The 26,377-nt window shown below is 46.6% G+C and overlaps 1 protein-coding gene across 1 annotated transcript in view; it reads right to left on the reverse strand.

Annotated features, from left to right (window-relative positions):
• Positions 1-18,300, reverse strand: part of PROX1 (prospero homeobox 1) — a 49,545-nt gene extending 31,245 nt beyond the window's left edge. The window contains exons 1-4 of the mRNA XM_077781886.1: positions 18,057-18,300; positions 17,712-17,836; positions 8,719-10,509; positions 2,043-2,154 (exon numbers count right to left, since the gene is read on the reverse strand). Of these exons, the coding sequence (XP_077638012.1) occupies positions 2,043-2,154; positions 8,719-10,442 (1,836 nt within the window). The 5' untranslated portion in view covers positions 10,443-10,509; positions 17,712-17,836; positions 18,057-18,300. The remainder of the gene's footprint in view (positions 1-2,042; positions 2,155-8,718; positions 10,510-17,711; positions 17,837-18,056) is intronic.
• Positions 18,301-26,377: the final 8,077 nt, after the last annotated feature.

Here is a 26,377-nt window from a genome sequence, read left to right on the forward strand (position 1 = left end):
TCTCCAGAACCAAACATTTGGCCAGCGCAGCACATGGAAATGTCTCATTAGGGTACCTATTTACATATGTGTTCTCAGCTCATGGATGAGAGCGTTCCAGTGGCAAGCAGTTGTCCCCATCGGCACTGGTAGGGGACACCTGCTTAAACCACAAGGACGTTCTGGCTCCATTTAAGCAAAATTATGTCCTCTCGCTTCCGTAAGAAGGAGGGGTGAAGCTAATGGGACTGCACGTGGGCTAAAGGGGGAGCATCCTTTGGCTCTAGAAACTGCAAACACATGCTAAGCACTTTGAAGCATTTAAAGATATGGAAAAGCTCAAGAAAAGATTAGTGCTTCTAATATTTACATCCCTGGTTCTCTGGTGCTGCTGACCATGTGTGGCTGTCACGTGCCCCCAGGGAAGTGGCTGCAACTGCTTTTGGACAAATGACTTCATCCCACACTGGTGGTTTGTAGAGCCTTTTTGGGTTTCTTCTGCTGCTTTATAAATGTTAGGTAGAACTAAAGTAAATTTCTGTATTTTACACAACTTTGTCAGAAGACAAAGTCACCGTGTGCACACAAACACACAAGTGTGTATCTTCTTAAAAAGTGGAAATAAAGCAGAAATGCCAGCAAAAAAATATCCCCACTTCAGCACACTTGGCTGTGTGAATGTGCAGGGGCAAAGTCACAGGGTAGCCCCAGAGCAGACCCTCCTGAGCAGCACTGCCAGCTCTACATCTGCCCGTGGCACCTCATTGGAGCAGTGTTGCCTGAAACACTCCCTCTGATTTTTCCATTCCAGGTGGATCCACTCTGAGAGCAAACCCTCCACTTGGCCCGCTGCGCCATTTGCAGCTTTTTTTGTGTGTGTTTAATGATTCTTGACCAGCCATTTAGCCTAGGAAGTGCCTGCATTGCTTCCCCCCCTCCTTTTTATAAATGTTGTCACCATCCGCTCAGCACATGGCATTGAATAGAGGAACCTCCAAGGACACGGCTGTGAGGGGCAGAACTGCATTGAGATGTGCAAGCAACATGAAATAAAAAAAAAATAAAGGGAAAAACTGCCAAGAAACTTGACCAAAGAAAACTGATCAGCAGAAACTGGGCCAAGTTCACAACCTGTGGGATAATCTCCCACTAAGACTAAAAAACCATAACCCAAAAGTGATTAAAAGAAGGATTTCTGTAATTTGTTTGGGGGGAGACATGCTGAGGGGGTGGGGGGAACGATATGTAACAAACTAATTTAAGCTAATGTAATGTTTATAAAGTTACTTAGATAATGACACCATGCATACCATTATAATCATTAAAACACAATCTATGGGTTTTTAAAAAAAAAACTTAGATGATTAACACAAAATCAAGTTGATGTGAAGGAACAATTACTTTTAGAAAAAAAAATCAGGAGGTCCTAATATTCTGTAGAATGAGGGAGGATGCAGCTGTATGTCGACAGCTTTCATATCCTCATTTGAATAATGTGGCCTGAATCTGTCACTTTATTCATCCTCCTTATGCTCAGTGTACTCTGCATCAACAACAAATTAAGTTGTAAATAAGAGACAATCATCACTTTTGTTTTTAAGCAGCTTCTGCATGGAGAATTTCAATGTACTGTTTCTTTTTGACAGAAAGAAAGGGATTCTACACTCTGCTTATGTAAGCACAAATATGAGGAAACCAACCGAAATGAAACAATGAGGGAGCACTTGAAAACTGCTCCAAAATGTTCTTGGAAGTACATTTCTACCACCACAAAAATCTCCTTTTTTAATAGGATACATAATAAAGACTCTTTAATTTACTATAATAATTATCCTTACTTTGCTTTAAAATTTCAATTTTTTTTTAGATTTAGAAACATTCCTTTTCCTTATCCAGGCACAAGCAGGGTACACCTGAACAGGAAGAACAAGTGAATAAGGTCAGGATGTAACTTTTATGTACCCAAAATATTACGAATCTCTAACATGGTAAAACAATACCATTTTGTGAGAAAATACAGCATGCAGTAAGGAGAAAGAAGGAGGGGGAAGAGATTTTCTTACCTTTACATCTGAGAAGTAGGTTTTCAGCATATTGGAACTTGGGTACCGGGTGTAAAAGAACATGAGCTTGGCCTTTTTCAAGTGATTCGGTGACAAGCCTTCCTGCATGTAGGATTGAATTAGTAAAGGAAAATTCTTTTCTTGAGAAAGATGTTTCTGAACATACAGAGTTAGCAAAGTGCCCCGTTCAATACAGTCCCCCAGACTACAGGAAAAAGTATTAGCATCTGAACTGCTGTGCTGTAATTTTCTGTAAAACAGGCAAACATGGGATGACAGGCCATGTAACTTTAACTCTGTGTTTCCTATCAGTTTAGGTGCCGGATCTCTGGGACCCTGCAAGTTTACAGATTGTGTACCATATGTACATTCACTTGTTGCTACGGAAACAAATGCAGGAAGCATGTGCTGCAGAAAACTTATCGGGAGCTTTTTTCTCCTTCTCCTTTGCAATGCCAGCTAAAGTTTCTTTTCTTCTCAGTGTTGTGCTGCTTGCACACAATAAAACCAATGCATGTAAGACAATCAGAGGCACTTTATGACTTCAAGCAGTTTTACACAGATAGCACATTTCACCTGCTCCATTCATATAGATAAATTTGAACATCTTGGGTAGATTTCTCTAGTCCTACTGCTGCTTTGCTCCAGTGGCTCGCCTGCAAATCAAAGTGAAATTTGTAGCAGCCAGAGCCCCTTGGCCGCTGAATCCCTCTGCCACAAACTTGTCGCCTCCTGATTTACACAGTTAACTCCTTGGAGAACGGAGCTGTATTTGGGGCTAACCAATCAATACATGAGGGCTACCAGATCAATAAATGGCCACTTACCCTATAAGGCAGCCTATTTATCCTGGAAACACCATTAACTTTTAGATCTGTAAACAGAAGCAACTAAAAGAGTTCCCAAGGGAATGTGAAGCTAACCATAACAATCTCGGCTTGCTGATTTTTCTCCCAGCTTCTTGGCTCCCTTTTGTGAACTGTGTGCTAGGATGGCTCTGGTCACATCTGTGCCGCAGGCTGGCCCTGCCATTTCCTCAGCAAATTAATGGCTTTATAATTTATCAGGAATGAAGATGCACGTGGAGAAAATCAATGTGGCCCCCACAAGGTCAATTAAGGGTTCTTCCCAGAAGCTTCTCTAAGGACTGTTTCTCCTAAACACGGTTGTTGAAAATTTCGCTCGGTTCACACCTTATGGCAGGGGAAGGTCAACCAAGTTGGCAGATGCACTGCAGCCAAGGTGCCTCTTCTGCCTTACAGCCAGGAGCATGTCAGCACAGAACATCCCACCCCAGGCCTCGAGATGGGAAACTCAGACTCATTTTTATCAGCAGGCTGCTGATGATTAGCTTGTCTTTTTCAGCAAAATTTTCACTACTCTTTTTCAATAATTCCTGAAATCCTCTCCCTTTATTTCAGTTACAAAGTTCATTTTTAGATTAGAAAAATGTAGCATTAAAAAAAAAAAAAAAAGCATTGACAATATTAGGTTAAAAACCTCTTATTATCTGGAAGTACATGGAAAACGGCTCAGCTGAACTTGCATTTTGTTTTAGATGCTTAATGATTACAAAGAAGATAATTTATGACTGACATACTTCTTGTGCCAAGAGAAGAGTTGAAAGAACCTCCAGTTACCTCCATTAGACTGATAGAGAAGTCTAAAAGAGCATTACACTCTGCAGTGCCATCTGTCAAAATACGTAAGTGAAATAATAGTAGCAAGCTGTCACCTATTGCTCAGTGATAAGAGTTTTAGACAAATCAAAACTTCTATGCCAGAAATCCATTTTGTTATGTGATCCTTTCAGGAAAGTGGGGGTCCAAAGGGGAACTCCAGTAGGAGAGGAAAAAAAGTAATCCTGAGTCTCCTTAATTTACAATTCCTCTGACGCCGACAACATGTTAACATCAGGTTTGGTGTATATTCTCTTTCAATGCAAGCTCAAGGATGGACTTAAACTTCAAAAAAACCCCTCTCACATTTGCTGGATTTAAGCATGTTAGACAGTTGTCTAAGCATTTGGATTCCTTCTACATTTAGGATTTTTAAATATTTTTTGCTCTAATGCCAGAGGATATTGATATTGAATGAAGCATGTATTAAAAGATGCTCTGAGACTCAAATTCCCAGAAATCCATTTTTTATTAAAATTATACTTGTTCTTAAGCACTTGGCAGCCTTAAAGTAATATCAAATATGCAACAAATCTGTATATCTTGATCCTAAGGTTAATGCTTTACTGTGATAAAAGATATGATCTGTAATAATCTAGCAAAAAATAGTTAATGACAGACTTAAGAGCTAAGAATTAGATAACCCATTGCTATTTCAGAAAAAAAAAAACTGAACTGACCAATTGCTTAATTTCCTTTTTAAGTGCTTGGGCTGAAAAGCAACTGTTCTTCCAAGAAAGCACTAGCTGTTTCCAGGATACTTACACACGCACAATGACTCATGATGAAATAGATTCAGTAAACATACAGCTGTACCGAACACGAGCTAAGCCCCATTCAAGGCCAGGAAAGAAAACGAGCACAAATAAATATTAAGGAGGTAAAGGGAGGAGGGGTGCCGAATGGAACGCAAACAAGCTCTGTCCCAGCAGCTCGTGTGCCTTGCCTCAATTCTCTTAGCTATAGCTTTGTGAAGACAGATGACATTCAATTCTATGGGTAATGCAAAATAGACAATAACTGCTGAAACTTGAGCCAGCTGCCAGGTGTAAAAAAAAAAAAAAAAAAAAAAAAAAAGGAAAGGAAAAAAAAAGGAGAGAAAGAAAAGATGATAAATCCATAAATTAATGAAAGACATCTGCTCAGGAACATAAAAGATCAGAGGAACAGTGTACTGCAGCTGAACCTAAAGCAGTGTTCAAACAACCTGAGAGTCTCAGCGTTGTGGGTTTACACAGTACAACGTTGCCTCACCTAACACAGCAGCAGCAGAAAAATGGCAAAGCTCTAAGAGATAGGAAGTGAAAGACTGGGAACAAAAACATATGGGGACAAAACATATGCATGCTCTCGTATGTTTTAACAGGAGAAGCACAGGAGTGGCACTGAACAGCATTTGATTCATTTGCACTTCAATCCTCCTCCCAGGTAATGCTCCTCTTTTGCAAAAATATTTTTCAGCAGAGATGATCTTTCACTCCTGTTGTTCTCAGCCTGAGCCCCCACAAACGCTCTAACAGGCTTCTCTAGCCCACGCATGCATGGAGCTGAAGGAAAAGTGGTAAGAATAGGCTGTAACAGGTTAAAAAAATCTGCAGCAGCAAAGCCAAGCTGCTCCTTAAGTTACACCTCAGGTACTTTTAATCAGCAAAGCTCCAAATAACTGCATCTCAGAGCATCTTCAAATCCCTCCAAAGAAAGGCTGGCTGGCTGCAAAGCATTTGTTCATCGCCCAGGTTTTATCAACAGCACAGAGTTATCCAGCTTGCTATACAATCTCCCCTTTTTTTTTAAAGTTTAATTAGTTTAATTCTAGTCAGATGTAATAACTCCTCATTTCAAAATGTTGTAATTCACTAATTATAGCTTTCACATATTGGGACTTTCAAACTTATTCCAGTTGGATTGGAATTCTGTTTAAAAATAAATAAAATTGTAGAAAGTTGCACTACTGTTTCTAAGCCTTCCTTCCAGGGAGAACATGCTAGACTTCTTCACCTTTACAGATGTCTTAGCAGCACACAAACTGCTGTTGTGCTTCAATTTTGATCTATGCAAATGTTTTGCGACTGAACAAGGCTATTTTTCTTGAAATGCAAAGAGGATGCATGACAAAGAAAGATCACGCAGAAAAACAATTCACTGTCTGTTTCTTTTTGAATTTGAATAAAACTTAATATTTGATTAAACAGATTAGTTTGCAAAGATACAGACTGCATTCATGACCAAGATGGGAATTCAGACTGCAGGTGCATCTTATCTTGTTTAGCAACATACACAAAAATTAACCATTTCCTTCTGCAATTCAGTAAAGAATGATCAGATACATTTTACAGCCATTGGTTAAAAAAAAAAAAAAATCCAAGAAAACAAAACTCAGGCTAGTTTAGTGTTTAACTTACTACTAAAACCTGAACTTGGCTGTATCTGCTGGTTTTATGTTCTCATCCTGGTTTCATTGTCCAGGAAAACAGATGTTACTTTCTGCAGGGAAGAAAGATCTGCTTCTTTCAAGAAATATATTCCCTATACATGCACATTCAACCATGTAAAATAAAAGTGTCACGACAGAATCGACCAGAAACAAACCAACATCCACACCATGCCTTTCCCTGGAAAACTGTAAGCTACCTGGACACATAAGCTGCTGCTAAGAAAAAAACATCCATTCCTACAGCTGAGTTGTATACCAGGGTACACATGTAGAAATGTTATTTAATAAATCTGGTCTGTATCTAAACCCAGAACAAACTGCAGTCTGCACTATTGCCTAGGTGGGAAAGTTAGAGTGCTTTCCTGATGGCAGGGAAAGAAGCAGGGCAGTTAAAAAGAAAAGGGATCCCTGTAGCACCAGGCATTTCTCCTGGCTATCCCTTGGAGCAGCAGGGGACTCTTGCACCCCTGTTTCAGTAGAAGCAACAAGCTCCATTAGCAAGCACCAGTGAGAATGAGCAGCAGAAAGGAGGAGAAATAGGAGAGAAATGCTCCACAGGTGGCAAGGATCAAGTGCAGCCCTAGAACTACTCCTAGTTCCCACTCTTGACATGCTTCTCCCTTCCTCACTGCTCTCCCAGGATGGGAGAACTCTTTAATACAAAAAACAATTAGTATGCCACTGTACTGTTTAGTAGAAATTAATTGTCCTGGCCTGAGTCTTGCCCTCAGCTGCCTCTCCTGTTGACCTCAGGACTGCTTTCCAAGCACTGCACTTGTATTTCAACATGCAGAAGAGATCTTTGGTTTGGAGCTCCCCAAGTAATTGGGGCCACCTCTGAGTGATGCTGCTTCTAGACTGCCTCCTCTCTTTTGCCTTACAATGCAATCAGTGAAGAGAAGATTTCCCTGTTACCAACGCTCAACAAGATCATTTGCTGGGGAAGAGGTACCTCAAACACCACATCCTCTACCAGCTGGTTCTCATAAACACCAGCACCTGAAGAAGGTGTTTTCCAATACAAAACGTTTTCCTCTATAGAAATGGAACTATTCACACAGGTTAGACAGCACTGGACCCAGACTAGACCCAAGCTGGATCAAAGAATGGTGGTAATGGGCTTTGGACGGGCAGCGCCTTCCTTGCCCCAGTGGTGCCCACTGCCATGGGAGGGGTAGGAAATCCAGGTAATCAGCAGGTCGAGAGCCCTGATTGCACCCTCCTGAGGATTTAACAAGTCTATAGAAGATGTGGTTGAATTATTCTAAAACCATCAGAGTTATCAATCACGTAGAAGATACCCAGTGAAGCTCAGGCACCTGCCTCCACACCATACCTCTCCAAAGGGGAGAGTTCCTCACCATTGTTACTGTTACCCAGAGAAGGGCAGAGCTATTCTGTTGCAATCACTTTCATAATCTTGAGAGTGAAATTAGATGCATCTAAGGCTCGATGCTTGCACTGTTGCCTTCTGCTGGGGTCTTGGAGCTGGGAAAAATTATTCATCTACTCTTCATGCAAAATCCTCAATTTTAGCATGGGATAGACACTGTATTTTATTTGCTTTCAATATAACTGTACCTGGAAGCAAAATGTTTTGACCAAAAAGCACGTTATGGGAAAAGATGGAAGGACTGGGAAGCATTACTGCTAAAAGAGAAAAAAAGAAAAAACAACCCAAAAAATTCCTACTAGTAGTTTCCTGGAGGAAAAAAAAACCCCACTATTACAATGTCTGGATATGCCTAAATAAAGGCAGAGATGGATTTGTCACCCTAACTAAAGCCTGCTATTGAGCTAAAATGAGAGATTTTATTATCTTTTTTTTTTTTTTTTTTTTTTTTAAGCGGCGGGAAGTGTCCTGTAAATTTAATACAGCTGAAGTTTTATATTTAATTGTTCTCTCTGGCTTTCCAAAATAATTTGCTTTGTGTATGTTAGGACAAAAGATTTCTGTGTATGGCTGAACAGAGGTTAATCATGCATAGCAGGCAGCTGCACAAGGGCTGAGGAACAGACCTCTGGGTGGGGGAAAGAACTTGATGCAGCCTGAATATATCAGTACCTGTGTCTTTTGTGCTTCATTTCTCTTATGCACTTGAGAGCTGAACTCTCACGGACGACCAGACCGTGGCTCTCTGCGAGCCCCAGCCACGACACCATTAACAGGGACTGTGCACTGGTCTGGCAGGGGAGGGAGAAGAGGTGGCCAGGCTGTAGCTGGAATGGTTTTTGGCTGAGGGCAATGCCCCCTCGATCACCTCCCTGCCCGAGGAAAGATCTGCCAGCCCAGGGAAACCCACTGGCACTCAGGTCATGGGTTTGGCTGCCTTCCTGACCCCACTAGGCAGACTAAAGGCTGGGGGAGGGCCAGTGGCTTTTTTAGGTGAACACCATTGCTGAAAGAGTGCTGTCAGTCAACATCACATGTTTTATTTGGCCTCGCCAAGCTGCCCCCCAGCACCCTGTGAGCACCCCACTCCTGAAGCCCCCTGGCACCAGCATGGCCCCTCCTCCTCTCCCACCAGCCACTGCTGATTATCACTCATCTTTTGAAAAGGATATTGCACTTCCTGAGTAGGGTGAGATTTCGGACATGTCTTGCAGGTCGCCACACTCGGACTTAATGAGGGACAAGGAGAGGCCCTCGGCAGCGCTGGGGGGGTGGGCCGGTGAGCAGGGGTGGTGGTTCATATGATGCGACGACATCTTGGTCCTCAGGCTGGTGGTCTCCCGGGTCAGGTCGAGGGATTCGGGGGAGGCGCGCTCTTTCCCTGGGAAGGAGGCTGATGGGGCACCCAGGGGGCCCTGGAAGGGATAGGCCATAAGGGGCAGTGGGAACGGGTGGCGGAAGGAGGAGGTGGAGAAGCCGGCGGTGGCCGAGAGCGGGGACTGGTGTAGGGAGGCGTGGTGGCCACCGGCCGGCGGGGCCGAGGCGGATTGGTCAGAGGAGTTTTTGCGGACGACCAGGGGCAGCGCCTCGGTTTGGTCGGTGGCGCCAGGCATGGGGACGCTGCCGAAGGTGTCAAGGGGGTTGGGAATGATGACGTCCCCAAAGCACTGCAGGCGCTGGTTGGCTGTGTGAAAGTTGTGGTTCTCCCCGTTGACGGCGAACCTTGCTTGCGGGATCTGGAGGGGTGGGAAGACCTGAGGAAGCTGGCGGGAGGGCTTGGATGAGAAAACTTTGACCACTGTGTCCACAACTTGTGACATGGCAGTGTTCAGCTCCTGCTTCAGGGTCTCAGCCAAGTGTTTGCCTTCGGGGTGGAAGGCATTTGGTCCTTGCTCTTTCTCCTTAGGACCTTCTCTTTTTGGCTTGTTCTCCGCTACCTCCTGCTCCCGGATGAGGGCCCGCGCTCGGTCGATGAACTGCCCCGGGTCCAGCTCGCACATCTCATTGTCCGACCTGCCGACAGAGTCACCGGCTCTCGCGTCCATGGTTTCGGAGCGCATGCTGTCTTCAGACAGGTTGCCATCTTCATCATTTTCAGAGTCGGTGCTGTCGTAGATCTGGTAGAACTTCTCCTGCAGCTGGCGCAGCTGCTTCTGCATGTCCTCCAGCTGCTGCTTCAGCTGTCTGCGCTCCTCTCGCTTCTGCTCTTTCCTCGCCGAAACCAGCTGCTGGAAACTCTGCTGCTGCTGTTGTGGCAGCTTTTGCTTGCGTTTGTTTTCTCTGTAACTTTCTCGGGGACTGACGGACTGCGGAGCTATTTCTCTTTCATTTTCATTGCCCCTTAATGCCACACTAGGGGAATGGCTCATACCTCGAATTATATTCTCAACCCGGGCGCGTTTAGCTCTCAGGTGCTCGTCGCATAACCGATCCACATCAAACTGGCTCATAGTTGGCCTGCCAAAAGGGGAAAGACACTCTTGGGGGCTGTCTCTTGAAGAGTTGCTGCATACATCCTCCTGATGTACTTCTGAGCCTGTACTAGAGAGACCGCTGGCTTGGAAACTGGGCTCTGTGCCACCATTTTTGTTCATGTTATTTTTCAACAGCTGGGAAATTATGGTTGCTCCTGGAAAAGGCATCATGGCATCTTCATATGAGTTCGCCCTCTTCAGCAGCTTGCGGAGTACATTTGACTTTTCCCCATCTGCATGCTGCACTACTGAATACTCAACATCCTGCTCTGAACCTTGGGGATTCATGGCACTAAAAAACGTTGCTCTTGCCTTTGCAAAAAATGCAGATGCTGTCCCTACCGTCCTTTTCACTCCAATGTCAACTCTTCTTCTCTTGGTTTGCCTGCTTAAGAGGGCTGTGCTGTCATGGTCAGGCATCACTGGACTGTTATTGTGCCATCTTCAAAAGCTTGTCAGCTGGGCTCAGCTCAAGAATCCTGGGACCCTGGCCAACAGAACAAAAGGACTGATGAATCATTTTCTTTAAATTTCTCCAAATTTCCTGACCTCAATCCTGAATAAAATGCAAAATGCATAGGCTCTGGGATTTATGGCACATTACAATTATTGCAATTTATTATGCACTCTGCTTGAAATGAAACATTTTTAAATATTTCTGCTCCACTGGTTTAAGATGGATTAAGATTTAAAAAAGCAAAAACTGCTTAAGCACCAGTAATATGATTCTCTTGCACAAATGCCTAAAATGATACTGTTTATCTTCAGAAGAAAGAGTAGATTAGAAGAACACAGCCTCTGACAACCAATTGATTAAATTTAGGGCATTGAGATACATGTTACAAAAGAAGATGAAAGTATTCCTTATTTAAGATTTATTGTTAAAACAAGAAATTGTATAAAATTTGGATTAAAAAAATTCAATTGCAATGTAAAAAATGCAGTTGTAGTTTTGCTTTTTAGAGAGCCAAATTGATAAATAAACCTTTAAAGGTTATAAAAACAACTTTCAAATAATTATAGGTAGGATGGTATATGTGTATGCGAAAGGCAAAGAAATCATAGATGCATTCAGGTTTCCACTGGGGGAAAATACCCCTCTCTTGAATCATTAGGGAAACATTTATTCAGCAAAGTGAAAATGCATTAAAATATTTTATGATCAGTATTATACTATTTACAGAGACATGATCAAATAAAGGCCAAAATGAAGTTCGTTAGCACAGGCTCGTACGTACCACTGTTGAGCCACAACAGTGTTTTGAATTCCCCATACATTCCTTCCCTTTTCTCAAAGCAAGCCCTGCTACCAAAGGCTGAAGATTCTGTACTTCATACACTAAAATATATGATGTTAAATTTTTTGCATAGCAGTAATGAGGCATGTTCAGTGTCACATCTCTGTTCTTTAGAAAAATCTCCAAGAACAATATCTCAAATGCCCAGTGAAGCCCTTCTTACATGGAGCATTTTGAATACAGAATCTTATTTCCTGTGACATGCAGAAAAGATGGGAAAAAATATGGAAAGATGAAAGAAATAACATCAATCAGCTGCGTGAGAAAGAAAGATACCTTCTCTTTATATGAACTCTTATTGTTTCCCAGGAACACAGCATAAAAAGATAACACACTTCCTTGCATTTTGTAAAAGGCTCTTGACATAATTTTTGACTTATTAACTAGTGATGCTAAACTTAAATTGTACATAAAGAATTAGACACTGTTTCCTGTTTCTTAAAATTTAACACTGAGAAAAATTAAAATATTTTTCATGCAACGCTTATCTAATATTAAACTTCACATTTGCTTAACAGAGCACAGTCTTCACAATAACAGGGTATATTGCCAAAGGCAGCATGCAGACTTTTTGGAATTGCTCCCATCTCTTTCGGTTCACCTGTAAAAACATCTACGTGCTCCCTAGGACTGCATCTGTGGCTAGTTTTAAAGAATGACTATCCATGCAAATAGGCATAATTTCAGCATGAAATAATCTGTAAAATCAAGACAGTAGTCAATGCTTAGTTTGCAACCAGGATGAAAAAAAAAAAAAAGCTTTTAATACTTAGAAATATTATGTTTATTTTGCAGTCTTTGCTCATGTATTTGCTCTGGATGTATTAAAAGAATTTTCATAGATTTAGTGTCAGAGAGAGCTATGCAAGGGACATGATGTTTGTTTACATTAGTGGTTCCTTGCATACAGGAGAGCAAAGAATGATAAAAAATACATTAAAACCAAAAAAAAAAAAAATATCATTAATTTAGATGTGAAACCCAAACACCTTGACTTGTTATCAGGTCACTGTCTTCAGAGGTCTTTTCTTACCAAAAAGTGCATTAAGTGAGTTAAGGTTGGTTACCTTGTGATGAAAATAATAAAATAGCAAGGATTTCTCTTCCAGGGGCCCAATTCTGCCACCTGCACACCAAGAAGCATCCTATCCTGCAAGCAACACCCCTGGAGTCCAGGGATACCAAAATCCTGCTATGTGGGAGGGGTAGAGTCAGGCAGCATGTAAAATATTGTCTCTTGTCTCCTGCTTTCTCCTAATTGATGCAAATGGAGTTTTTCAGGGGGCAGAATTAGAATATCACCAAAAAAAATCCAAAAACCTGAGGACTATCAGAAGGGTTGTTTTTGTAAAGAACTGGCCAAGGCACTGGCACAGAATAAACCAGGGCCAAGTTTGACCTTTCAGTCCAGTGGTGTTAATTTGAAATCGATCTAAACTAATTTAAAGACAACTGAAAGAGCTCCTGCTTATTTCACCTAAGATATTCTGAAGGCATCCACCATAAAGATTGTACTTGCCAATAGGAAAAGAAAACAAACCACAAACAAAACCCACCAACACCGAAAACCTTCACGCTTTTCCTTCCTTTTCTGCAGTCAAGCTATGCTTGATTAAGAGCCAGCAGTACGTTCCCAGACTCACACCAGAAACCTCATGTCAGGTTACAAGTTTTGCACTTTTCCCAGAAAATTCGAGGTGCCTGACCACTGTTCCCCTCTCTCTTGCCCAATCCCAGCCAAGGACACACATGGGGAGGGCTTGCTGTACCCTTGAGTCAGCAGCTCAGGAAATAGGCTGTCCTGCGCCAGGTTGGAAGGTCATTGCCATGCATCCTTCCTCCCCAGTGTCCATTTCCCTCCCCAAGCCCCGCACCAGCCGCTGCTCCACAGCCCATTTCTGCCACCGCAAACATGTGGCAGGAGGTGCTCCAAGCGACGTCCCCTCCTTCCCTCGATGGAAGCTGAAAGCATCAGAGTTATCGTACACTTAACCTGGGTATTAAGCAACATCTCCCATTTGCCCTGGTGTTATCCTGAGCCAGCCAGGCTGCCAGCTTTTAGGCTTACGTGCCTTTCGGCTTAAATATGAGAAATAGTTCTACTTTAGCCTGACAAAACAGAATGGGTATTGAATGGCCAGTTAATATTTCATTCTCGGGGGACCAAAACCAATTTGCACCTCAAGGGGAGTGGAATGGCACATAGAGCGGGATGCAAAATCCCAGCCACAACAGGCAGAATCCAAGACTGATTAGATTAGAACTGAATAAATAAGAACTGAAATATTGGGGAGGGGGAGAAATAATTACGAAGCATGTGTCCTTTACACAGTCACCAGTACTTTGGCTACACATTGTCTCAAAACTATATTCTAAAGACATGTAAAGTCTCTGTAAAGCTCTCCAGAAAAACAGAGCTGGCAAGATAGTCTTTGGTTGTCAAGATCTATGTAGAAATCTCCAGAAGCACCATTTCTTTCCAAATTACAGAGTTTTAAATTTGTGAAGGTTAAATTTGGTTTATGCATCGCTTTTGATACTCCTGGCATGGCAAATGTAGTTTATGTTAAATTCGCCGGCCACATCTCAAGCCTCAACTCGCACAACGAGGCTTCTTCAGAAACCAAACGTTTTCCATGCCGATGGAACTAAAAATCATACCAAGGGCCTCAGCACTTTCTATGTCCATCCATAAACACAGCAGTAGTATTTTATTTACAAATTTACTTTCAGATATTTTGTTTAAGGAGATATGATTACAATGTAGCTATGAATAACCTCATAACAGCACAGCAGCTACAGACATGGGTTTATTTCGTATCCATTTGATATGCATTGACATTTAAAATGGAAACAGATTAATTTCTAAGTCTCCAAGAGTTAGTTACCAAACCTTTTGCTAGAATGGTCTGTCAAAATGAGTATGATGTCAGGTATTTAACTATACTCACTATTAATAAATCAATTTTTGTAATCAATTTGGTTAACTCATTTTGATCTAGAAAGATGGTGATCATTTTCTCCTAGATTAATTAAAATACCTACAAGATGCAAAGGAGATGTAAATTCAAACTCGGTCTCATCAGCCCCTTAGAAGAACTCTAGCCTAACATAAACAACCATTAAATACACAGCACAAGAGTGCTAAACTTGATGGATATGCTTGGATAAATTCAAGGAGATACCAGTTTATACAGCTGAAATTGTTCCCATCTTTTCACAAGCCGACTACTTTCTTTGGTGCACAGTCTGCCTGCTTCATATCAGCCCATTATGCCAATACCATGCAAGAAGTGTAACATGCTTCTGCTAATAGAAATATTTAGATCTTACACTCTAACGCACTACACAGGCTATGACTTTGCCAGAATCAGCCAGGAAGCACAAGAGAAAATTATTCTAGTCAACAGCATTTCATGCACAAAACCACAGCTAAAATTCGAAGAACAGATGACATCTGTTCACCATATCTGTTCAGTGCTAAAAATCACATCAGCCACTAATGAGAAAGTGCTACTTTTTTGCACAGCTCTGACACAAGTTTTCTTGGAAGAAAGTACTAGCTTTTTGTACAATTCTAACACAAGTTTTCTTGGGAGAAAGTATTATCCAACTCCCTTAGCTGAGATGTCTATCAAGGAATTTGAAACGGGGCAGAAAGGATGAGGAACTATTTGGGCAGTAAAAAACTACTTTACTAGGATTTCTCCATAAGAAGAAGCAGCAGCAAAAATAAGTGCCTGATTTACTTCAAATTTATGCTGCTTACTCTTTAGCCTTAAAGCAAAAAGCAACCCTTGTTTTATGAACCTGGTGATACCCAGGGCCCAAAAGAGCAAGGTATTCAGCAATTCCTATGAATGCCAAACATCCGCAATTCCCATCAACTACAGAGCTCAGTAACAGGAGGGATTCGGCATCTCATTAGTTCAGGCCTTTAAACTGGGGAGATGCAGGGCCCTCCATCACACAGCCATGCTCGGCACTGCTTGAGGAAACAGATCTTTTGAATGAGAAAAAGAAATGAAGCTGCTCAAGGTAGAAAACTGAAAATATTTTCCTCCTCTCAAGCCAGTTTGGTCCTCGTTATTTCACTGATCATGAAGAAAATAACTCACATGGCCTCTGTGTAGAGACAATACTGAAAGGTTCTCAAGATTCCTAGTCTGAATTCAGCCCAAGTTTTCCAACATACTATTTTTTCCATACTACGCGATGTCATTACATCACAATTCTTAAATGACTCAATTTAGCAGTTAGGCTGCACTTTGAGTCAGAATAAATCACTATTTAGAGACTACAAATTGCAGTATTTACAATTCTGCCCTGAATCAAATTAAACTTTTCAATTTGAAAATGTGTCCATTCTTATGAACATCTCAATTTATCAAGCAATCATAAAAGAGATAAGTTATATAAACCGAGAGGCCTCAGAGTTCAGCTGGCAGGGAAGTTCACTGTATATACCAACAGTGCCATTCAGCAAAACACAGGATACTTTATAGAATAATTTAATAGGGAGCTGTTAGTGAAAAGTATATACATTGTACTTTTTATCACAGTTCAACTCCTGAAATGTTGATACTCTGTCTACCCTTGAGTATTAATAAACATTTCACAGAATGCGATATTGCTGCTAAAGGTAAGCTCTGGATGAAAAGCAGATAAAATAAATACAAAATGAGCTGCAGTGGTCGTAAACTTAAAGTGATTGATGGCAACTCAGAGAAAAATTGCAAGAAGAAGACATAAAGGATATGTACCACATGCAAATCTACGGCTAAGGAAACTGCCTCCATATAATTCATCCTGCATATTGCCAAACCTCTGCAGGCAATGCAGATGACAAATAATCTGAGCTTTTACACCTCACGGTGACACAACCATGTTTCTGTGCCCTGCTCTCAGCAACACAGCACCTTCTGCCACCAAGCTATGGCCACAGATGCGTGGACGCGTTCCACGTGCTCCCCACCCGGCCCCAGACCCGGATGGTGTCTTTGGGGTGACACTCGCCATACAGCCAGAAACACCACGGGGTCTGCTGAGCGCTCGGGACCTGCGGCTTTCCAAAGCTCGTCCTGGCAACTTTTGCCCGACATTCAAGGGCACATCTAGCCTGCAGCCGTGTCCCTCGTCAGCCCTGACTGAAATCCCCTGCTTTGCCAAAGACATTAAGTTAATATCCCGCGTACCTGCTCTTCCGCGGCCGGGGCACAACCACACGGACGCGGCGCTGGCCCCTCGGGGAGCTCCATCCCGCCTCGGCCGCGCCCCCCGCACGGCCCGCGGCCGCTGCTCCCGCACCGCTTCCCGCTGCTGACCCCTCCGCCCCGGCTCTCCCGGCACAGGGATGCGGCGGCGGCCGGGACCCCCCGCATCCCCCTCCGCAGCCGGCCCGCCCGGCGCGCACCTGCCCCGCCGCCCCTGCCCGCGCCCCGCGCACCTGCCCCGCCAGACGCCGCGCAGCCACCGCGGGGGTCCGCGCAACTTTCTCCCTCTCCGCAAAGAGCCGCGGGCCCCGGGGCGGCTCCGCTCCGTCCGCGGTGCCGGGGAGCTGTGGCCCGGGAGCCCGTCGGGCCGCCCGCTCCTCTCGGGCCACGCGATCTCGGCGCCCCCAGCCCGGGCCGCGCCCCCCCAGCGCTGCCCTGCGCGCCCCATCCGCGCAGGCCCCACGCCCCCCCAGCACCGCTCCCTCCTGCGCTTTAACTCCGTGCAAACACATGGCAAAGTGAGCCGGGTCACTCAGCCGCTAAACAGAAAATCGAAAAACCAAGAAAGATCTCCATCAACGGCTAAGAAAGAATTAAATCCCCCCCGGAGGAAAAAAAAATCAACAAACAACAACCAAACAAATAGAAAGTACCAATAATCCTAATCTTTTCCCAGATCAAGGCTCTTATCCCGCGACTTGCATTTGATCTCTTCTCATGTGCTCTCTACCTACCACTCAAATCCCATTTTCTATACATTTACACGATTCGCAGCTCGTCCCACGCTTGGAAATTAAAAAGTAATTGCAAGGGTAAGAAGAGTAAGAATAAAAAGTCCCTGTCCTTCCCGGCTTGGGTTAAAAAGGAGAAGTAGCGACATGCAAATGACAGGCAAATTGGAAGAGACAAAAAGCAAGGCAGCAATAATAAACAGGACAAAGAGGAGGCTCGGAGGAGCGGAGCAGGAGTTTAAAGCGGGGATGGGGAACTTCGGCGGGGACGGGGGGAGAAAGAAGCTCGGAACAACAAGAAGAAGCCAAATACTCGCTGCGCTTTCCGTCCCCGCAAAACTGCCCTCCAACCCACGGAATAAAATAAAGAGCGGTCCACAAAAGGTGGCAGCGAGAGAGCGAAGGGGAAGGGGGGGAGGATCACCTAACAACGAGCAGGTCACTTACTCTTCAGCCCTGGGCAGGCTACGGTGAGCGCTCCATCGGGCTCCTTACCGCTCACAAATCCTTACCGCTTTATCTACCGGGGAATTAAAACTACTCAGCTAATAAAGTCACTGCAATTTTGCCCCCTGGAAAAAGAAGCACAGGTTTGATAACGGTGGTCAATATTTTGCTGGGGATTTCATCACCGCCCCCCTCCCCCCGGACCGTTTAGAGCAGCCCAAGCAAGTGCGAATTTAGGGGTAAAAAAAAAAAAAAAAAAGAAAAATTAAAAAACCCCGAAAGACCTGAAAAGGCCGAGAAAGCGGGGAGGGACGGAGGGGGCGCGGAGGGGGAGCGGGTACTTACTCGGTGCAAAGGCGACGAAACTGAGCCTGGCTTTTTTTTTTTTTTGCCGGTGGAAGGAGAGAAAGGGCGACACGCACACGCACATGCACACACGCACACACACACACACACACACACACACACGCGCGCCCCGCACACGCACACACGCACTCGCGGACACGCGCGCGCAGCCGGCAGCCCCGCCGCTGATGAATATGATAATCGCGAGCGCGGGCGGGAGCGCGGGCGGGCAGCGGCCGCGGGGCTGCGGGCGCCGAGCGGAGCGGAGCGGAGCGGAGCGGCGGGCGCGGAGCGGAGCGGGGGCGGCGGGAGCGGCGCGGGGCAGGGCTGGGCTGGGCTGGGCTGGGCTGGCCGAGCCGAGCAGCGCTCCGCACCGCCACAAGATTTACTTTAAGACACAGCTGAAGGAAACAGGAAGACTAGACGTCACACTCGGAGTGACGTGGGCCCGGCCCGGCGCCCAATCGGGAGGCTCCTTGGGACGGACGGGGGGGACGGGGAGAACTTGGCAGGAGCGGGGAGAGAGGCGAGGGGAGCGCGGGGGGGTGAGGGTCGCCCCGCCCCGTCCCCGCGGGAAGGTGGCGGCGGCCGCGCACCTGCGGCGGGGACGGACGGACGGACGGACGGGCGGGAGCGCCGACAGAAGCGGCCCGACGGGGCGCCCCGCTCACCTCTGCCGCGCACCGGCAAGGGGCGGACGACAGCCGCCCCGCGTGGAGAGGGGTGGGTGACAAACTTTAGGAGAGTCCCCCCCCTCCCCGCGTGGGCGGGGGCTGCTCTGCGGTGCCCCATGCGGTAAAGTTTTCCACGCGAGAAGGCTTCCGCAGAGCAGTGTCGGGGCCCCAGGGTGCGCCTCTTTCACGCGTAAAGCATCGGACGGTGGAGCAAACCCGCGTCTGCGGGCGCTGCCGCCCCACGCGGGTCACAAACTTTAGGGGAAACGGGCCCGCGGCCGCCCAGCCCGCGGCACGGCGTCCCCCGCCGCCGCTCAGCGGCAGCGGCTCCTCCGGGCGTCGCGGGGCTGTCAGCAGCAGCCGCGCGGGCATTTTCCACGTGGGAGGCAGGAAATAAACACGAAATCGAGCATCAGGTTGCGGCGCGTGGAACAACCGGTGGTACTGAGACACGGGTCTTCGGTGCGGGCGGCCCCGGCCCCCTGCGCAGCACGACCCAAGTTTAGCTCAACTTAACCCTATCCCATCCCGCTCCCCGCCGGCTCCAGTGGAAAGCTTGGGGGGGAAAAAAATTGGGAGATAAAAAAAGCCACAATAGTGGATCGCGGCAGGTCTGAGCTGCGATCCGGACTGAAACCTGTCGGGCGCGCTCTGTCCCGCCTGACTGCGGCTTTCCCGCGGCGCGGGACAGGGAGCACCCGCACCCCTGCCCCTGCTGCTGCGGAGATTTGCCCGGCAGCCGGCCGGGAGGCGAGACTGAACGAGGAGAAACAGCCTCAGGCTTGCGGATAGCGGGGGATACAGCAGGGAGAGGGAATTAAGTCCTGCGGAGAGCCGGGCGGCAGCGGAGCGCTGCAGGGCGCTCGGCGACAGGTAAGGACGGCGCTGCCTCGCCGGGCCCGTCCGCCCGCGCCCGCCCCTCGGGCGGAGAGGGATCCCGAGTGGAGGGGAGAGCCCCGATGGGGCGAGGTCAGGAGCACCAAAACTTGGCGCTGCCACTCTGTGCCGGCGGCGAGGGGCCGGGCCGCACCTCGCCCCCTGCTCGCCCTGCTGCTGGTGCCGCCGCTGAGGCGGGCAGCCGCTCCGCCAGTCCCGCTCCCACGGTGAGGATCCGTCTCACTAGAGGGGAGCCGCGGCGCCGAGCCCCACGCCTGGGTGCGGACAGCAGGCTGTGCTGAGAGGGCTGCCCTCCGTGCCAAAAGTTTGGGAGCCGGCCCGGGCAGCAAACCCGCCCTCCGGGGCCAGCCCTGCTCTGCCCGCGGGGGTGAAACGCGTGTGCCCCGCGCCGGCTCCTCTGTGCCCGCCGCCGGGGCCCGGCTGGCCGCCGCTCGGGCCGGGGGGCGGCTCCGCGGTGCCTCCGTGGCGGGGAGCGGGGTCACCGAGGCGGGTGCATGAGTAACGCGGCAAGCCACCGCATCCGATCTCTAAGAAATCACCGGGACCGGCCGAAGGAACTGCCGGAGCTGTCGCAGGGGAGCTGCTCCGAGTTAAAAAAATTACATGTCGCTGCCGGTGTCGGGGTCGGGAGCAGATGCGGCCGGCAGCACTCGCCCCAGAGCCCGGTACCCGTGCGAGGCGAAACCTTCGGCGGCGGCGGCGCCCGGCCCGTCGGGGCTCGCAAGGCGGCAGGCGGATGGGGGCCCGGCTGCTCGGGGCTCCCCGGCGCCGTGGCACTGCGAGAGCCGCTTCTCGGGGTCGCAAATGCCCTGCTGTGCCGTGCCTCCTTCCGAGGCCCGGCCCGGGGCCGACGCTGGCCGGCCGCGGGCTGTGAGCGACCGGGAATCCCCGGTGTAACGGGGCGCATCCCGGGACGCCGCGCTGCTGCCGCTTTGCTCCCGCAGTCCGAGCGCCGGGCGGCCCCGCATCGGTGCCCGGCGCCCGAGGCGCCCTCCAAGCCCGCGAAAGTGTCGGGACGGCTTTGCAGAGAATTATTTTAACGTGACACCTTTCGAAACAGCACCGGGCTCTCCGCCGCCGGGAGCGACGGGGCTGGAGCGGCCCGACGGGGGCGGCCGGGGCTGCGCTGCGCTCCGCGGGCGCGGAGAGGCGGCACGGCCGGCCCGGGGCAGGTCCCCGCGTTGCTCTTTCGGGGCTCGGCTGGCCGGGGTGACACGCTCAGCCTCCCGGTGCAGGGGCTGCGAGACGAGGGTGCAGAAGTGTGTCTGGACGCAGGGGGAGATAGGCTAAATTTGGCGGGGGAATGTCTCGCTTGGACGCTTTCCTTTTTTTTTTTTTTTTCCTCCCTTTTGTTTTGTTTGTTTGTTTTTTGTTTTAAAGGACACCGAGATACTCGTAGAGAAGAAGCCGAGCCGTGCAAATGCAAATAAATAAGTAAATAGCTGCCTCTGACACTGTTCTTCTCACCACCGAGGCTCACCTTAACTTCAACCACTGTTCATCTACCCAAAAAAAGAAACTGAGGCTCTGGGAGTGAAGCGATGTCCCCAGGGTCACATGGCAGAGCAGTGGCAGCCAGTCTGGCCCCAGGCAGGCAGTCTGGCCCCAGCGCAGGCTTCCACCTATCCTGCAGCCCTGCTGCCTCCTTTCCGTAGCTGCTTGCATGTTACCTCCCTCCAGCCCCGTGTCTTGCAACTTTTCCAAGTCGAAACATACGGGCCCTACGCTCTGCCACACCAGTAAACACAACTGGAATGAAATTCGCACTTCCCACTCCCCTGCCATCTCGGGCACTGAGTGAGTGCTCCAGACCCTCTTAATCCTGGAGGATAGGCAGACAGCCTCTTAAGGAATGCAAGCTGATGATTCAAAGCTCAGCATTCAAAGTAATCCCCCACCCACCACCCAAATTTTAGAGTTGGAGGAAAACCGTTTTTCCTCTCAAGAATTTAATCCCTTAAAGTGGTCCATGCCAGTATCCATGTTCAGGATCTGTAGCGAGCAAAGCCATCCCTGGTGCCTTCTCTGGGACTGGTGGCTTGGGCAGTGGCAGGGCAGCCCTGGCTGGTGTGTGGTTCTGTGTCTGTCTGTACTTCGTTGCCCCATCCCCCTGGCGCCTGTAACTGTGGTCCCTGCTAGCAATAGATTCCAGTCCCTCTGCAAACTCCTGTAGGAGTCTTGGGTCTTTTTCCTAGTAATTAGTAGGCTGTAATGTAGACACTACTCCTCTTCTTGGCCATTTGTAGATTATGAGGTAGTTACGCTGTTTATTTTCTAAATTCTGGTGTTTTAGATCCAAACGAAAAGTAATCAGTGTTCACAAAATTTGGATGCAAAGCCTGGGTGTGCTCAGATTTGTGGGTTCTCTTTTGCTCTGCTTAATGCTTGGAGTGTGTCACAAACTTCAGGTCAAAGTGCTACTTGTCCTCCAGATATGAGGGTTGTCAGTTCTGTGTTCAAAAAAAAAAAAAAAAAAAAATCCTCCAAATTTTGGTGACAAGTTTTGCTGCAAGTTGAAAGTTGACGGCTTTCTGTACTTGAATTCCATTTTTTCCTTTAAGGGAAAAAAAAAAAAAAAGAAACCAACCTAATAAAATGAAACAGATACAAGAAACTTGGAAAACTTTTAAAGTGTGCCCATGACCATGAGTGATTCCTCTGCCCCTTTGGAGTCTGACAACAAAATTGGAAGTGACAGGGGTATATTGTTGAAACTGCCTTTTCTTTGATCATTTTCCTTGCTGTGTCTGTTCCAACTAAATGAGGGAACAGGGCTACGAATACATATTAGGTTTTCTTTTTTATTTTTGGGCTTTTTTCCTCTTTTTTTTTGCATGGGTGGGAAAGGTATAAGTATTTTTGGGTATAAAAAGAACATCTCACAACCACAAAGGCCTGATTCTGCTCTTCTGCTGATCTAAATTAAAAATAACTATACTGATATCAACAAAGCATCATCAGTCTGTGTGAGAAAGAGAACCATGTGCCTGATGTTTGTAATTGCTGAATTTAGAGCCTTTCCTTGCTTTTCTTTGCCTGGCTCCTCATTTCAAAAGGGAAACCTTTGGAGGAAAATACCTTTAACCTAGAGAATGAATACTACCTAGGTGATTCAGCAGAGTGAAATTCAATTCAAGAAGTTGGTATTGAAGGAAATGGAATTGTTAAAAAACAAAATAATTTTAAAAAATCACAACCTCTAGAGAGGAGAAAGTGAACTAAACTAATCCTATTAAACATGGTAGCATGTTTCTATGCAGCTCGCTGAGAGATTAAGCACAGGAAAAGGGATAAGTGCTGCTTCAGTTTCACTAAACTAATGTGACAACTTGTCATTGGAAATCTTTACAGCTTGTTAGCAGATGACTAGCTGATTCAGATATGTTTTCTACCATTTCCTTTGTGTCTGGGGGTGATGTTTTTTTCTTTCCTGTTCCTTTCTTATCCATACTGCTTTATTTTGCTTTTTAATCCTTCATGTCTCCTTCAAGTCAAAACATTTAACTTGCTTTAATCAATATTTTGTTTTGAAGATGTCCCTTGACCTTTTGTTTGTGCAAATTAACCTTCAAGGGCAACTCATTCATTCATTAACCTCAGTGGGATGCCATATCCCTTGTACATGGCATTTTAGGATGCATAAAACATTTATGAATGTTTAGACATATTGCAGTGAATGACTGTGATACTGCTGTGGTTACTACTACTGCTTCTGTAATATATTCATTTTCCTTCCACCTCCCTCCTTCTTTCACTCTTTCATTCTTCCTTTTGTGTTTTTTCTCTTTTCCCCCCTTTTATAGTTTCTTTTCTTTTCTTTTCTTTTCTTTTCTTTTCTTTTCTTTTCTTTTCTTTTCTTTTCTTTTCTTTTCTTTTCTTTTCTTTTCTTTTCTTTTCTCTCCTCTCCTCTCCTCTCCTCTCCTCTCCTCTCCTCTCCTCTCCTCTCCTCTCCTCTCCTCTCCTCTCCTCTCCTCTCCTCTCCTCTCCTCTCCTCTCCTCTCCTCTCCTCTCCTCTCCTCTCCTCTCCTCTCCTCTCCTCTCCTCTCCTCTCCTCTCCTCTCCTCTCCTCTCCTCTCCTCTCCTCTCCTCTCCTCTCCTCTCCTCTCCTCTCCTCTCCTCTCCTCTCCTCTCCTCTCCTCTCCTCTCCTCTCCTCTCCTCTCCTCTCCTCTCCTCTCCTCTCCTCTCCTCTCCTCTCCTCTCCTCTCCTCTCCTCTCCTCTCCTCTCCTCTCCTCTCCTCTCCTCTCCTCTCCTCTCCTCTCCTCTCCTCTCCTCTCCTCTCCTCTCCTCTCCTCTCTCCTCCCACCCTTGGCCCTCCCCCACCAGCAAAGGCATGATCGTTGAGTAAATGGAAAAAACCATTTTACAACATTAAAGGAAGGCTGTTTAGAAAAGGAAGGCCCTGCTGAGGTGTAGAGGAAGCCTGTTTATTAACACTGGACACCTCTTATCTCAGGCAGCTCCAGATGGATGTCCCTTTGGTAATTCCCACTCTGTGCCAAGTGGGGTTAAGCAGGGTAACCACCTTGACGTGGGCTAGTGATCACCAGGGGATCATCGGCTCCTTCAGAGAGAAATTTTAGATGAAATTTAGGGTGGGGGAGGGAGAACCATAAGACTTCATAGGCTTGCACGTGGCCAGATTTACCTTTGTGGCTGTAAATTGCTTGCTGCCTGGTCCAGAGCCAGGTTTTGATTGAGAGATAAAGTAGTTCAAATCTGTCAATAATTAACTGTCACTCAATTAAGGCTTTCTTAACAAATTAGCACTTGGTGGCACCTAGGGTGCAGGTTTTTCATGGGAAAAGTCTGATGGAGTGATGTTGGCCATTAAGTTTGCCCACTGAGTATCAGCTAATGTCCTGCTCAGTTTAAACAGCGCTGTGTAAATTTGGTGAATCAGTTCCCAAACCCCATTCCTGACAGGTTGCTTCTCAGATTAACTGTTTGTGCCCTCCCAGGCTCAGCATTGCAGATCAGTGCTAAACCAGAGAGCTATCCCTGATCCACCAGGGCTTCCTGGCTGTCAGCCCTTAAGGAGCACCCTGATGTGAAGGAGGCTGTAGGTCTGAATTTGCAGAAATGGTGTGGAGCCCTCCTAATATGCTGCAGGTCCCTTAGAAAGGATGGATCAGAGTTCCACAGGCTGCCTCCAGTGTAAACCACTGGGATGTGTTTCTCTCTCACTCAGTGCCTTGGTCTCACCCCACCTGCTCTTTCCATTGGGTTGCTACAAAGGTTGAAAGGGAAAACTCTTCCAACCACTTTATCCCATAAGGAAATTCTCATCCAAGCAGCTGCCACCCAACTGTAACTTCCTTTTGCTTCCAGTCTCATGTGGCCCTGGATACTTGGGTCCAGCAAGGCTTGCCATGACAAATGCCCTGCATTTCCAGAAACATTGTAAAACTCAATTTCTGTGCTTCTCTTTCAGATTCCTGGAATAATCCTTCTGTGGCAATAGAGGAGCTATTCATATTTCTCTGATAGCAGAGATTTTGCCAATTCCCTTTCATTCCTCTTTGAACTAGTTCTGCCATGGCTATATCATCCCACTCTTCCTCTTAATTCTCTAACCAGAAGATAAAAGTGGATGTCAGATGTCCTTCAGAGCCAGCAGAGCCATCCCAGCTCCCATCAGCTGGTCTCCAGCCCCATGCTTGTGCACACTGCTGGATCAATGCTGCCAGGATGGGAATTCCCTTGATTCTTAATTCACAGCAATCAGCAGACTCTGGGAGCAGTGATCATTTGTCACATCAACCCTGCCAAGGCAGAATCTGCCCCTTCTGAGTCGGAAAACCCTCTGCTCTCAGTCAGCATCAAATTCTCCTGGTGTCACACGCAGATGCACCTCCAGGAGGTGTAATAGCCGAGTCTGTTGAGCTCCAGTGCAAACTCTGGCAGATGCAAGTTCTGATTCATACTGAACTACAGGAAGGGCTGCGAGGTGGAGGCTGGTTTTAGCTTCAGCTCTGATTCGTTCCTCTGATAGGGTTTATTCTCAGTATGAGTTTGGTTAAATCAGTCCCTCCTTACCTCACTGAATAGCTTTCCTTCTCTTTTGACCAAAGCATTCCTTACCTGCAGTAGGGGACAAAGCAATGCTGGACAAAAGTTTAAAAACAAAATTTGGGAAGCATTCCAGGTTGTTCTTTTTGAGTGAAGACCTTGGGGGATGCACTCTGTTGTCTCATACAAAAACTTATCATGTAAAAACTAATGCAGCTTTCTTTCTACCAATCATATGGGGAAGAAGAGCTGCCAGAGAGGGACACTCTTAGCCAGCACCACCCTACCGAGGTTCAAAGATCTGAACTCTTTCAGCAACCTCCATGTGGAGATTTTAAGAACACATTTAAAGCATACTTTGTGCTGCCCTGTCCTGGTACTTGCATTAAAAATCTTAAGAAGTTTAAAACCATTGAGCAGGAGAAAAGGAAGAACATTTGATGGTTTAAAACTCTACCCTATCCTGTTGAATAATCAAAGCTGGAATGTAATTTAGTTTTATAGACTTACATTCTATTCTTTGGTTGAGGTTTTTAAGAAAGAGGAAGATATTTCTGTAGAGGGATTATAACCTGGGGGAAAGAATTTTGGTGGGTTTTTTTATCTGAATTAATTTGGCTTCTATATTATATAGCAACAGCTTTTAGGAATTTTTTGAAGAATTCTTTTCCAATAGTTATTCCCATTATCTGAAGAGTACATTCAATCTGTCACCTCTAAGGACTCAGTCTAGCAGGGC

Source organism: Lonchura striata, chromosome 3 (genome assembly GCF_046129695.1).
Source record: "Lonchura striata isolate bLonStr1 chromosome 3, bLonStr1.mat, whole genome shotgun sequence".
Lineage (NCBI taxonomy): Eukaryota > Metazoa > Chordata > Aves > Passeriformes > Estrildidae > Lonchura > Lonchura striata.